At 34.4% G+C, this 14,483-nt stretch overlaps 1 protein-coding gene across 4 annotated transcripts in view; it reads left to right on the forward strand.

Annotated features, from left to right (window-relative positions):
• The window catches only part of LOC150108393 (optineurin-like), a 254,883-nt gene that overhangs the window by 64,428 nt on the left and 175,972 nt on the right, over window positions 1–14,483 (forward strand). For all 4 annotated transcript variants that reach the window (XM_090415814.1, XM_090415811.1, XM_090415812.1 and 1 more), the window contains exon 4: window positions 12,315–12,563. In XM_090415814.1, coding sequence (XP_090271940.1) covers window positions 12,315–12,563 — 249 coding nt within the window. The remainder of the gene's footprint in view (window positions 1–12,314; window positions 12,564–14,483) is intronic.

Genomic DNA, 14,483 nt, shown 5'->3' on the forward strand with positions numbered 1-14,483 from the left:
TATTCCAATCTTCTCTTCTGACACATTCTGGCTATTATGCAATTCAGTATTACTGCTCCTACTCAGCTCATCACTATCATACCTGGGCAACACACACGCAATTTTTCCTCTCTGCGTTTTCTTTTGCACAACCTCAAGCAAGAATCTCAGATCTCTCTCTCTCTCTGACTCATTCTATTAATGGTTTGCTTCACATGTTGTTTTTACAAAAATTTCCTACGTATAATAAATATTCAGTCAGTTCTTTATTAGGCCTTCCTCAAAATCTAAAACTTCTTAACTTCCACAGGACTATGCAGTGCTTTCTTATTTAGCACATTAATGCCAGTTTCAGATTTCACTAATTCCATCACTTCCAATAAAATAATTAATATCACTGACATCCTTGAGACAGAAGATGAAACTTTCCATTTTGCATTTCTTCGGATATTTAAATAGAATGTCTACTCATATCTCTTTTTATTTACTATTCACTTGACAGTGTCACTTCTTCCTAACTTTCTTATATAGTGAGACAGGTGGAGTATTCATAACTATAGAATAACATATATGCCACAGTAAATAACTTTTATTATGTAAATATTTCATCATATGTATCATAAGACATCATCAGTATAATTATCGAACAACGATAGGAATGGAATTAAAAAAAAAAAACAGTAGCATGTACGTTTAAGTTGGAATTCCTCTACATATACAATCATGTGTTCATGGATTAAAACTAATGGGTTGAAATTAAAATTAATTAAATTACAATATAATAGATAAATTATTTAATACAATTGAGGATAACAATTTCATTATTCCTTTTGGAATAGTGAAACAGTCATTCCAATTAAGATTAGGTCTATGAAATAAGGCTTTAGCCCTTTTGTTATACAAACATTAATGTTTATATATGGATCTATGTAGTAGCTTAGGGTTTTGCCATTTGATCCTGTGGTTAGTATTTTTGATTCTGTGTTGCGCAAAGCCAGATTTGTGAGGTTTAATATGACAGATGTGGTCTTTGATGTTCAGAGATACATTTATTTATAGATCTTCCTGTTTGTCTGTAGTAAGGCAAATTACATCAACATAGTACTTCTTATATGCCAGGTAGCATCATTGGTGAGAGTTTGTCTTTTGGAGAAGGTAGCAAGTTGTGAATTTAGTTGATGGGTTTATAGGTAACAATGGGTTGATATTTTTTCAGAATTTTTGCCACACGTTCAGAGATGCCTTTAATATATGGTATAGAAGTCCTATGGGCAACAATAACATAGCGAGACTTTTCTCATTTCTTGTGTCTTTTCTCCATATGAATCTTTTTGTACAACTTTATGCTGAAACATGGTGTTGGTAATGACCATTCCACATCCTGAAATGAAATTCAGCAGGTACTTATTCACTTTGTTTTTTCTTGGAATTTTTCCAAAATTTTTCTGCATGTCTGATATCCATTTTCTACTCTGCTGTTAAGATTTCCAACAAGGACCAATGAGTTATTTGATAAGTTTATTTAATAAGTTTTGGATATATACAGATGATTTGTGTTCTTACTATTTATTTATTTTTTGCAGAGTATTTGCTGTTCTTATAAGTTTTTTTTTTTTCAGCATAAGCTCATAATAAGTGAGCACGATTCATGGTTATATTGTATTAGGATCATTATGTATGCTCATCCATTCCATAATAAATTCATCTTCTTCTCCTAAGCAACTAAAATGATTTGGTATTTATTTCTGTATGAAATCGCTATAATTTATATAAAGTTACAAAGAGATTTCCTCGATTGTACCACTCACGTGCATGTGATTTAATATGCTAATGAGTAGTAAGATTTTGCAACCACTTCACGATAGTTTTCTGCAGCAATATGTACATGAACCTCTGGGGGTAAAGGGAAATGGGATCTTGGATTCATAATAATTCATATGGTCCATCAGATGTGATGGACCATAATAATCGCGTGTGATTTAATATATTAAGTTTTGGTTTAATGATGACATTAATGATATTGAAGACCATAATGGTGGTTACAATATTTTCAGAAGAGACTGATTAGTGAAAATAGAAGGGAAGTCAATCAGAGAAGATTTAAACTATCAGATCAATGATGAAGTGAATTTCTGTTTAGAATAGGTTTGAGACAGTGGTGCCTAATAAGCATGGAGTCTGCATAGTTGAGGGCAGTTGTACGTCATCATATAAGGAAAATTAAAGTATTATGAATATGTGATTTTAACATGGGAGATATTGACTAGGAGAATGAAAGAGCTGATAATATAACCATTAGTAAAATTTCACTCCACTGTCAGAATACAGGGAAAAAAAAATCTCTAAAATATATCAAAAACAGCTACAATGACTGGATCATGTGGCTAGATCAGATGATTTACTTAATATAGCACTAGAGCTCTTGGCTTATGGTAAAAACACTAGGGATGATCTAGAATCAGCTGGATAGATAATATTAGAAAATGAACTGACTCTTCACTTTGTTAAGGAGATCTCAAGACAAGTCAGCTTGAGGCTATCTTGAACTGCCTATTCTTTAAGTATATTCACTCCACTTCTTTCTGTATTCATATATTTTGTCTGATACTACGTCCATTTTTAGTTGTTTATGTATTTTTGAACTTTTTTCAGAAAGTAAGTCTGCTATCCTCCATACAAATTTCATTTCTCTGTTTCTGCTCTTTTTATGTTTCATAATACACTTCTGTACTTTGGAAAGAGAAGCTCTTTCCAAAATTTTATTAAACTTTTATTCTTGTGTGCATTTGAACATGGTTAGGTTTGCAAATGTTTAATGTGAAAATATGACTTCTGTACTGATGTAATGTAGTATCTTTGGGTCTAACTCCCACTGATGAGACCTCAGTAAAGTTTGAAACTGGTTTGGATAGTGACCCTTCTTTATCATGCATAGCAATATACATTTCTTAAAGGAAGTGCTCTTTGCATTATTGGATATTTAAGCAAATGATGTGAAATCCTCCTCTATGTACACGTAATTAGTTGTGGGTCTTTGTTGGCTTACATTTATTAGGAGGGGGGGGGGCTGGAAAGTTCTGATAAACACCTAGGACAAAATGATATTAAAGCAACTGATATAACCACAGAAAAGAACATACAAGGATATAAGAATAAGAACATAAGTTACCTTCATAACTCAGCTACTCGTATGTACTTTCTTGTGGTTAAATCAGTTGCTTTAATATAATTTTTTGTTGTTGTTGTTGAGTCCATTGAAGAGCTTCTAGATATGACCGTGGATCTGTAGAACTGTTTTGGCAATCTGTTGAACTTTGGTGGAGTAAAGCTTTTCTCAAGGGGCTATTGTCAATTTACTGTAGAGCAGCAGCAATTGCTGGACAAGAATAAATATGAACAGGTGTTAGTTCACTTTCTGGACAGGTCTTGCATATTTCATAGCTTCTAGTACCGTCCGGCTGAATTTTCATTTCTTTAAAATGTTCCATCCTTAGTCTGGTGATGATTGTGATATTTCTCTATTTTCATTAATTTCGCTGATTTTATTCTTCTTCTTGATAGTTTGTTTTAACAATCTTACTTTTGCAACAGAGTTAGCATCAGTTAGTGAGTGATAGTGGGTGTAATTTTTGAGATAAGTATCTTGCTGCTTTGGCTAGTCTATATGATCTCTCATTGACTTCAATAGTTACATGGGCTGGTATCCATTGCAGTATACAGTTCTTATTTTTCAAATTTAAAGTTGTTAATTGTTCATGAATTTCCTGTGTGAGTTTTATTTTTCCATTTTTTAATGCCTCAAGTGCAGATTTGGAGTCACTTCAGATGGTTATTCCTTCTGTAATGTTTATTACTGGATTAGAGAGAGAGAGAACTTGAGAGCTGATTGTATGGCTGTTAATTCACAAATGAAGTTTGAAGCTATTTTACCAGGTGCGGTTTTGATTTGCATTTCCTCACCTCCAGGTAGAGTTAGAAAAACCCCTGATCCTCCTTGGTTGATTGCCTCATCAGATGATCCATCAGTGTAGGCAATTACATGGTTTTGATTATTTAAGTGATGTATAGCATCAAGTTCTGTTTTTATTTTTATGCTGTGAATTCTTTTTTGAACAAGGTTCTAGGAGATATAAGTTAATCAATGTGTTTTTTGGTAGTAAAGTGGAAAAGAATGGCTCTTTGCTTATTTAAATGGACAGGTGCTCTAAGTCGATCTGTTTTCTAATTTCATGATCATATTGTAAAGTAGAAGATCTATTTAGTATAGACTTTCCTGTTCAGGCAGCGAAAGACCTGACTGAGATGTGATCCTGTTGTTGGCTCTTGATTCTGTTTGTGAATTTAACTGTGGAGAGTTTTCTTCTATCTTCTAGTATGTGAATCCCAGAGTTTTAAAATCATAAACATCTTAACATGACTGTCTCCCCCAGATTTTCATCATCATCATCAAATTCCTGCCATATTCCCTCAAGGGGTGTACAGGATATGATAGTACTACATGAAACATTTACACCATTACTAACTTTGTATCTATAATTTTCCTCCAGATCAGACTGTTACCTGTCAAGATCGTATCGTATCAATCCACCTATATCTTGGTCTTCCCCTAGGTCTTTTTCCTGCCAACCTGGCAGAGAACACTTGTTTTGCTAATCTTTCCTCTCCCATTCTGTTTAAGTGACCATACCACCAGAGAATAGCTCTGCTAAGACATTCCTGGATGTTGACAATGTCAAGTTCTTTCCTAATATCCTTGTTTTTAATATGATATTGCCATTGATACCATCTGTTCATGCCTCTAATCTTTCTCAGGACTCTCATATCTGCAGTCTCTAGTCTTGGTCAAGTGTTTTACTTCTGACCCAGCTCTCAGATCCATAAGTTAAAACTGGTTTGAACACTGTCTTGTATACAGCTAATTTAGTTTTCCGACTAATTTCTCTCTTATTCCATATAAATTTACTCAATTGATTTCCTACCATACCAGCTTTGTTGATTCTGTTGTCTATTTCCATATTTAATTTACCATCTTCACTAAAAATCATGCCTAAAGTAGCTGAAATGTTTTATTTATTCTATAGGTTCTCTATTCACAATGCAGTTGATATTTTCAATGCTTTTGCCTATTTTCATTGTCTTTGTCTTTTTATTGCTGACCATACCATATCTATTACAACAGTTATTCAATTTAGTCAGGGAATCTTGCAGACTTGTAGAGGATTTATTTAGAAGTATAACATCATCTGCATAAAGCAAAGAACTGACATTAGCATCTTCAATTTTGATATCAGGTTTAATACCACTTTCCTTCATAATGTGATCAATATAAATAATGAATAACAGAGGGGATAATGTACATCCTTGTCTGACATCAGGTTTAATATTAAATCATCTTCCTGTACTTCCTTCAATTCTAACTGCTGACTTACAACTCAAATAAAGACTAAGTATTGCTTGATATATTGCCCCATTGACACTATATAACTGTAGCGTATTGAATAGCTTCTCTCTTGTCACCTTGTCATATGCCTTTTCCAGATCTATAAAACTTAAATACAGATCTTTGTTATATTATTATTATTATTATTTTTACCACCCCAAGACCTCATCGAGTCAAAGACTCATCTGGGAGGTCCATATTTATATTCCTATGATTTCTCAACTATTTGTTGTAAAGTGAAAATCTGATTCTGATAGGCTCTATTTGGCCTGAATCCAGCTTGTTCTTCACCAAGCTTTTCTTCCACAATCCTTCTCAACTGTTTCTTTATACTTGCATAAATCTTACCAGGAACACTAAGTAGAGAAACCTTTGTAATTCTCACATTCAGTTTTAATTGCCTTTTATACTATGATATTATGAGAGCTCTACTCCAGTCATCTGTAATTTCTCTCTCTGTGCAGGCCTTCTGAACTATGCAGTGCAGCCATCGTAAGACTTTTATACCTCCATATTTGAGCATTTCTGGTCGAATGTCATCTACTCCTGCTGCTTTTTCACATTTCTGGTTTTTGATGGCTTTTTCTACTTCAAGTATGGATATGTATTCCTGACTTCATCCCTGTTGAGTGTGTTTTACCACTGTGCTATCATTGCTTGTTTCATTTAGCAATTTTTCGAAGTAATTACTCCATACTTCAAGGATATCTTTTTTTCCAGTTCTCATGTCACCTTTATCATCTCTAATTCTTTTACAGTGCTCTTTCTTCCATTTCTGAGCTTCTTCAACAACCTCCAGAATATCTTGCCACCTTCTTGATATTTATTTTCTATGTTCTTACATTAAATCATTAAGTCTTCCAATGACTTTTGTTTTACTAGTTTTACAGTGTTTAGCTTTCTTACATTTGTGTTTGTATTTTCTAAGACCACAAGCTGAATTATTTGCCAGGAACTTTTGATATGCTTTCTTCTTTTCTTTCACTGTCTCTTTAACTTCCTGTGTCCACCATGGAGTTCTGATTTTTCTATCCTTGCAGACAACCTCGCCACATTCCTCTCTCTCTGGCTGAATCAATCAGTGTTTTCTTCAGGGCTTGCCACTGAATCTCCAAGCTTTGGTTCCTGTTCTCAAACTCTTTAATTTTTTCTTGAATAATGTTTGTGTATTTTAGTCTACAGTTAACATATGAGAGCTGCTCAACTTTTATTCACTTTAAAACTTTCTTACATGTTCTTCTTTTTAATATGGAATTCAATTTTATTCTGCTCAAGACTAAGTGGTGACCACTTCTGATATCAAATCCACTGTACATTCTAGTGTTCTGCACTGCTGGGAAAAAAAATCACTATCAACAATAACATAGTCAATGAGACTTTTCTTATTCCTTGCCTCTTCTGTCCATGTAAACTTGTGCACATTTTTATGTTGGAACATTGTGTTAGTAATAACCAGCCCATGTCCTGAGCAGAAATCCAACAGATATTTGCCATTATTATTAGCTTTGCTCTTTTCTCCAAATTTTCCCAAAATATTTTTGTATGTCTGACAATCATTTCCTAATCTGCTATTTAGATCCCCAAGAAGGACCAACTTTTTCCTTTTTTATTGTGTCAGTTGCTTTCTCTAAAAGCCTCGAAAAATTCCTCCACTTCTACCTTAATAGAAGATTTTCAGCATGTTGATATAACATACTTGTTGAAGTTTAGGGAATGTGTCATAACAACATTTCATATGATATGAACTTGGTAAACCTGTGATATGCATGTCAAGCTCACAAAGATCATGCAACTCATTTCCAGAAATGAACATTCCTTCAGAATTATTTTATCTGGAGTACTGGTGTTTTTTATAGAAATGTCTTTAAAGGCTAGTGTATCCAAACTAGTGTATCCAAACCTTAATAGAAGATTTTCAGCATGTTGATATAACATATTTGTTGAAGTTTAGGGAATGTGTCATAACAACATTTCATATGATATGAACTTGGTAAACCTGTGATATGCATGTCAAGCTCACAAAGATCATGCAACTCATTTCCAGAAATGAACATTCCTTCAGGATTATTTTATCTGGAGTACTGGTGTTTTTTATAGAAATGTCTTTAAAGGCTAGTGTATCCAAACTTTCTTTGGGTTTATTGATCTTTATATGCTGTTTGCTTTATCCATAAGATTGTTTTCGCATTTGCTGTATCACATCAGTTTTTCAATGTTTTCCCATCAGTGATTGTTAACTTAAGAAAGTTCAGAAAGTTTAATATCCAACAGTTGGTTGTAAGGATTTTTCCATAATCTTTTGGAAACCCTGCGAACTGCCTATTAACATTGATTTGTCTATCCATCAATACATATAATAGTACCATTCTGTTAAACTGCTTACAACAAACTATTGTTTTATCCATAAGACAATCTTTTCTATATGTTTCTATATCTATTTCCACTGCATACTTTTAGCTCGCATACATTGCTTTTTTGGTGAGTCTCTTTTTTAGAGAGAAAAAAATAGTTACAATCAACCATCACTGCAGCTGACATTTATAATGAACTTACTCATTGTGATGAACTACATAAGTTTGTAAAAAAATCCCATAGCATAGTATCCATATGTTATATTCTACAGGAACTTCTGTTGCAAATCATTTCCTTGATCATTCTTGCAAGTATGATGTAGTGATATCGCTGCATAAACTAATAATTATTGTTGTTTTTGAGTGCTTATGTTCATAACAGTGCTTTATGCTATGAACAACACCAGATAAAAATAAATTATTAGTTTATTGAACTTACTGATATTTTGCTAGAGTTCCATCTAACATCCTCAGAGCATAAAATTAATAATGTGATAGATACATCACTTAATTAGATGTAGACATAATTCTAACTGAAAAGGAACTAATGTCTTAACAACACCTTCTAGAGATAAAAATGAAGTTAATTCAGAAAGCTCAGGGCAAATTTGGTCTTAGAATGACACTGTCCAACCACACATGTGAGAACCATGACTGGCACAGTGCCAAGAAGTGTCGTTTCATGTTGTTGAATTTCACAACTGACTCCTGCAACACATTTCACTCATTCATAACTCTCCAAGCAAAAAATCTAGTCCTCACTCCCCTTACTAACCACACTTTTATTCAACTTCCAGGGATGAACCCTTGTTCTGGTCCCTCTAGCTAAGTGGTGAGAAACATTTCCCCTGCATCTATCCTATAAAACTCTTTAAGCAACTTAAATGTTTCTATCATATACCATCTTTTTCTCCTATCAGCCAACTTCTGCAATTCACATGCCCTCAATCTATCCTCATAGGGAACATTCCACAGACCACTCACCATCTTGATTACTCACCTGTGAATCTACTGCTTCCTCATCATCAAGAACCCCAGGAAACTTGAGCAGAAATCCAGATGTTGACATATCAAGGCCTTTATAAAGAGGAATAACAACTTCCTTATCTTCCCACCATGGGCATGGATGTTTGTGATTGTCTGTGAAAATACAGTGGTGGTGATAGGCAGTAGATGGTGTAGATGGAGAGAAGTATAGTAGGTGCCCCTCCCTCGATGAGTCTTAGCACTCCTTGAGGTGTCGTGTAATAATAATAATAATAATATAATAATAATTTCCTGGAGTACAGTGAAATCAATATGATACACAGCTTGTAATCTGTTTATCCCAAAACGCCAAACTTTACTTTTCTCCACATTAAACTGATACCCATTACTTTTTTTTGCCTATATTGACAGCCTATTTAAATCATCTTCCAAGTTTTCCCCATGGCTTGATTAACTATTACTCTACCTAATTTTGCATCATCAACAAACTTCTGAACATTTCCTTTCAAGTTAATGTGTATATCATTTATGTACAAATTATCACCTATGGTCCCAGCACTGAACTTGCATGGACCACTTAAGTGTCATAGCCAGTCCCATTTGTACTGATTTGCGTAACACAGTCCATGTGGTATTCTGCCTTTGCAAAATCCATTGTGTAGCCATTTCCTTTATTCAACTCAGCTGTTACTCTATTACAAAAAGTTATTAAATTACTAAGGCATGATCTACTCTTCACAAAGCCATGTTGCCCCTCATACAGTGTGTCATATTTTTATCTACCCATTTATGAATTCTCTTTCTGACCAATTTTACTGGTATTTTTAGACACCTGTAGTCTTAGAACCTCCCTTATGCAAGGGAATTATTTTGCCTTCTTTCCACTCCCTTAGAACTTTACCAGAGCTTAAATTAAATTAATAATTAAATTAAATTAAATGTACTTAAATTAAAGAGCCTAGTCAGAGACATTGCCAGTTCCCTTGTGCATTCTCGCAAAAACAAGCTTATATCTCATCTAGTCCCACAACTATTTACATTGAGATTCTGAAATATTCTAAGAACGTCCAATTCGTCCACCTCTGTTCCCACATTAGTGTCTGTTGCATATGATAAAGCAGTAACCTCACTAGGATGATATACCTATGCAAAGTGGTCACTCAGTAACTAAACTATTTTATCTGTTTCTGTCACCTCGTGACCATCATCACTCATTAAGGTTGATCTTTCATAGTCCTTCATCTTAATTGCCATATAACGAAAGAACTCTCTGGTATTTCCTTTGGCCTGCTTGGCTAGATTCTTCTCATAATCTGATTTTGCCTTCCTTGCCATGCTGGTTAACTTTCTTGCCTGAGCCTTGTACTATTCATGAGTTTGCTGGTCACTTTTCTCTTTATATACCCTCCACAGTATTTTCTTCTTCTGCAGCTTATGCTTAATGATATTACTCATCCACCTAACTCCTACCTGATTAACCCTCTCTACCTTAAGTATACAATTTAATATTGCTTCCTCTAGATGCCCCTTAATTATTTCCCATGCAGTACTAACATCCTTATCCTGCAGTGTTTTATGCCATGGCACAGATTTAACTCCTTCTTAAGCTTGTCATAATGACCTGCCTTATAGTTCCATATATATATATATATATATATATATATATATATATATACACACACACACATTGCTTCTTGACAGAATATTCCTCATGTTTTACAATCTCCCAAGTCAATACTGCATGGTCAGTATTGACTTGGGAGATTCACCAATCAGAGGTAATGTTGGACTTTATAACACCCCTAGTCCCCTCCATCACATACTGCTTTAAGTGATTATCTTTCAGTAGGTGTATAAATTCCATTTCCTTCCTGCCATGTGATGTTTCTTCCTTCCAGTCTATATCTCCATAGTCGAAGCCCTCCATAATAATCACTCGACCTGTACTCATTGTGCTTTGGTGATATATGTCTTCCAGATCATCCATGAAACTCTCTGGTCTATAGCAACAACCAACTGCGTATTTTGTCTTAGTGGTCTTAATCTCACACCAGACTGCTTCAAATAAACAGCTTTTTGGCTGCAATTCATCTGCTATCATCTGCAGTATCCCTTCTCCATCCTATCTTCCTTGAAAATATTAAACCCATTCTAGCCCTATAACTACATTATCTGCTGTTAGCCAAATAGATTTGGCTAACAGCAGATGTTAGTTAGTGGAACTAATGCCAAAAACTCCTTCACCTTGTTCCTGATACTTCTGGCATTAGTATAAGAACCTGCAGCATCCCTTTAGGTCTCCCACCCACCTTTACTTCCTCATTTGACTACCCTATTCAATAGGTTTGTTTGAGAGACTATATTCTGCACTTGGCCATTCTCACACTCACTCGTCTCATGGGTATCTTCACACAAACTCACCTGCTTCCACCCTAATTGCTTAAATTTTTCTGAATTTGTGATTCAGCATGCTCGGTGAACAAAGCTTTTTCTAGACACCTAACACCAAAACCGTTTAGATGCAGTCCATCAGCCTTGTAGAAATTCTTCTTTCTGTCAAATACAGATCCACAAATCCCTCATTCCTTCTACACAACTTACATATAGATTTATTAGTTACGAACATCCTCCTCCTCCTCCTCAGTTCACCTCTATCCATAGCATTAGGAGACTTATTGAGACTGATTGTGAATGGGTTTTTGTTCTTCTAGGCAGATGTTAACAGATCTACTAGTCTATCTAAAGTAAGCTAAGTTGCAGGTACGAGGTGCTTTATACACTACAGGAAGTGCATGAGAATGAAGGTTGCTGGTTCGATGTGTGGTTTGAAAGTGCTATGGAGATTTTATTTCCTTTTAGCTATGATGTTAGCTAAAAGAAAAGATAGGTAAAGTTATTTGCAGATCACATTTCCAACCAGCAACTTTCACCTGCATATTCTAAAGTGTATAAAGTTCCTTGTGTCTGCAGTTTAGCTTTCTTTGGACAGACTGTTAGATCTTTAAACATTTGTCTTGAAAAATAATAAAAGCTATGTTTGTGATCATTATATATCAAGTCAGGAATGGCAGATGCTCTGAATATTCATTCACACTGGATTAAATGAGAGAAGACAGCTATGCTGAATAGAAGTAACTGTAGGTCTGAGAGACTATTTTTAGAATCGGTATCAGCTATGACACCCCCCCAACACACACACACACACACACACACACACACACACACACACACACACACACACACACACACACACACACACACACACACACACCACAACTTCAAGACATACAGCTGTATTAATTTGCTAGAGATCTAGGAAACCTTCATTCTAAGACCATATTTAGCTTGATGTTTCTGAATTAATCTTGTTTTTATCTCATCCTTGTTAAGAGATTAGTTCCTTGTAAGTGAATGTTCTGAGGATGCTGATCATCTTCAAAAAGTACTTTTGTTTTTTTTTTAGTGTCATTTATTCCTTAAAGCACTGTTATGAATAACAACAAATACCTAAGTCCATCTATGAGTACTGATGTATACTATAATTTACTTATTTGTAGTGTCAGAATTTAAAAGATGAAGCCAAAAGTCTTGTTAAAAAAATAGAAGAATTAGGAAAAGAGAAAGAAGATAACAATTTAAAACTTCATCAGCAGGAAGCAATGTGTCTACATCTGGAGAAAAGTCTGCTTCATTTGACATCTGACTTCAGCAATCTAGATTCTGGTTATAAACAACTAGAACTTGAAAAGAAAGAACTGACAGCTATGAATAATGAACTGCAGGCTTGCATGTCCAGTATTCATGTAGTTAGTATGCATTTTTATAAATTATATTTTATGTAAAAGTTTTGTTAACAAGAAAACTAATGGTTACACTTTATGAAATGCATAATTTTTATATTTTGTACTTTTCCACGGATTATGCATTACCATGTAATATTTTATTTTGGTTTTTTAAATATGAACTTCATACAAAAGCCTATAACATATCAGCACTGGGTGTGTGTGTGTGCGTGTGCACGTGTGTGTGTTGGGGTGAGGGGGCAGTAGGTTAACCCGTTGAGCAGCAATATTCAAAAATAGTACTGAAGTGTAATTTTAATTATGCTAAGTTGTAAATCTACCCTGGCTTTTGAGTTTTTGCAAGGAGATGCTCAATTTTAAATTAGGAACCTTCCTATTTTTATTCCCGTGTATTTATATAACTGAGATATATATTTTTAACTTACTGCTTAAAAGGGAAAGAGGGATCTGTTGAAGTAGTTCTTAAACAACTAGCATGAAAGAAGAAAATTTAGTGATTTGAAGCTGGGCAATAAACGTCTGCATAGTAAGTAGATGCTGGTCAACAACAGCTGCTGCTGTTGTTGACCAACAGCTACTCGTGTTTTTACATTCTGAAAGATGGTGGAAGAAAATTGGTAGACAGTTCAGTGATACATTGCCAACGAAGATACTTATAAAAGCGACAGAAACAGAATATCTGTGAAATCATGATTGAAAACCTAATAGAGATATCTGTGAGAACAGAATTGGACATATCTGCAAAAATGTATAACATTTTAGAACTGAATTTTCAGCTTAGTATTATGCTGTAATAACTATATGTATGCTTATTTAGAAAACAGTATTTAAAAATTATATATATTTAGAAACCACTATATGTATATATATATGTGTGTGTGTGTATATGTAAATAAGTTTTTTTACCTTGGGAATAATGTATATTAGGGTTACCAAGTAATTTTATAAATAAACTTGGTTATTTTACTCCTAATCCCAAGTAAGCAGACAGTTAAGTTTGCGCCTGAAACGTAGTTCAAGTCTAAAGGTGGTGCAACACCAGGGCAACTCATTGTAAAGGTGGGTAAAGATCTGATCACTATTCTTAGTATTTTCCATAATGTAAAGCACATCTCACTAAGAGATGTATACTGCAATACATTTAGATGTAAATTCTTGGTAACCTAATATACATTATTCCCAAGGTAAAAAAAATTATTTACATCTATATCTCCTCCAGAGATTCTTATTCAAAATAAAAACACCTTGTAACAACTTGTATAGGTAAAGTTGATAAGACTCTGTATTACTAAAATCTTGGTATTTAGGGTCTAGCTACTCACTGAGGAGATCTCAAAAAATGTTGAAACCGTTCTGGGTAGTGACCCCACCCATAATGTATTACAGTATACATCTCTTAGTGAGATGTGCTTTACATTATGGAAAATACTAAGAAAGTGATCAGAACTTTACCCACCTTTACAGTGAGTTGCCCTGGTGTTGCACTACCTTTAGACTTGAACTACGTTTCAGGTGCAAACTTAACTGTTTGCTTACTTGGGATTAGGAGTAACCAAGTAATTTTATAAATAACCAAGTTTATTTATAAAATTACTTGGTAACCCTAATATATATATATATATATGTAGAAAGTTTTTTACCTTGGGTATAATATGTGTTAAAGATGCCAAGCTTGGCATCTTTAACATATATAGTGGTTTCTAAATATATAAAACTATATATATATATATATATTTAGACACCACTCCTCAGCACTCTGCTAGAGGAAACTCCATCAATGAGCCCACTACCTGTTTGAGGAGATGTTTATGGGCAGCACAAAGAAATGATTCTGCAAAAGGACGGAAATGGCAACGACAATGGCACCAGACTATGGCTTTAGGCAACTGGAACATCTCTCTGACAGGGAAGGAACTGGTTGAG

Source organism: Typopeltis vanoorti, chromosome 3 (assembly GCF_054136105.1).
Source record: "Typopeltis vanoorti isolate ZY-2024b chromosome 3, IOZ_Tvanoo_1.0, whole genome shotgun sequence".
Taxonomy (NCBI): Eukaryota; Metazoa; Arthropoda; class Arachnida; order Uropygi; family Thelyphonidae; genus Typopeltis; species Typopeltis vanoorti.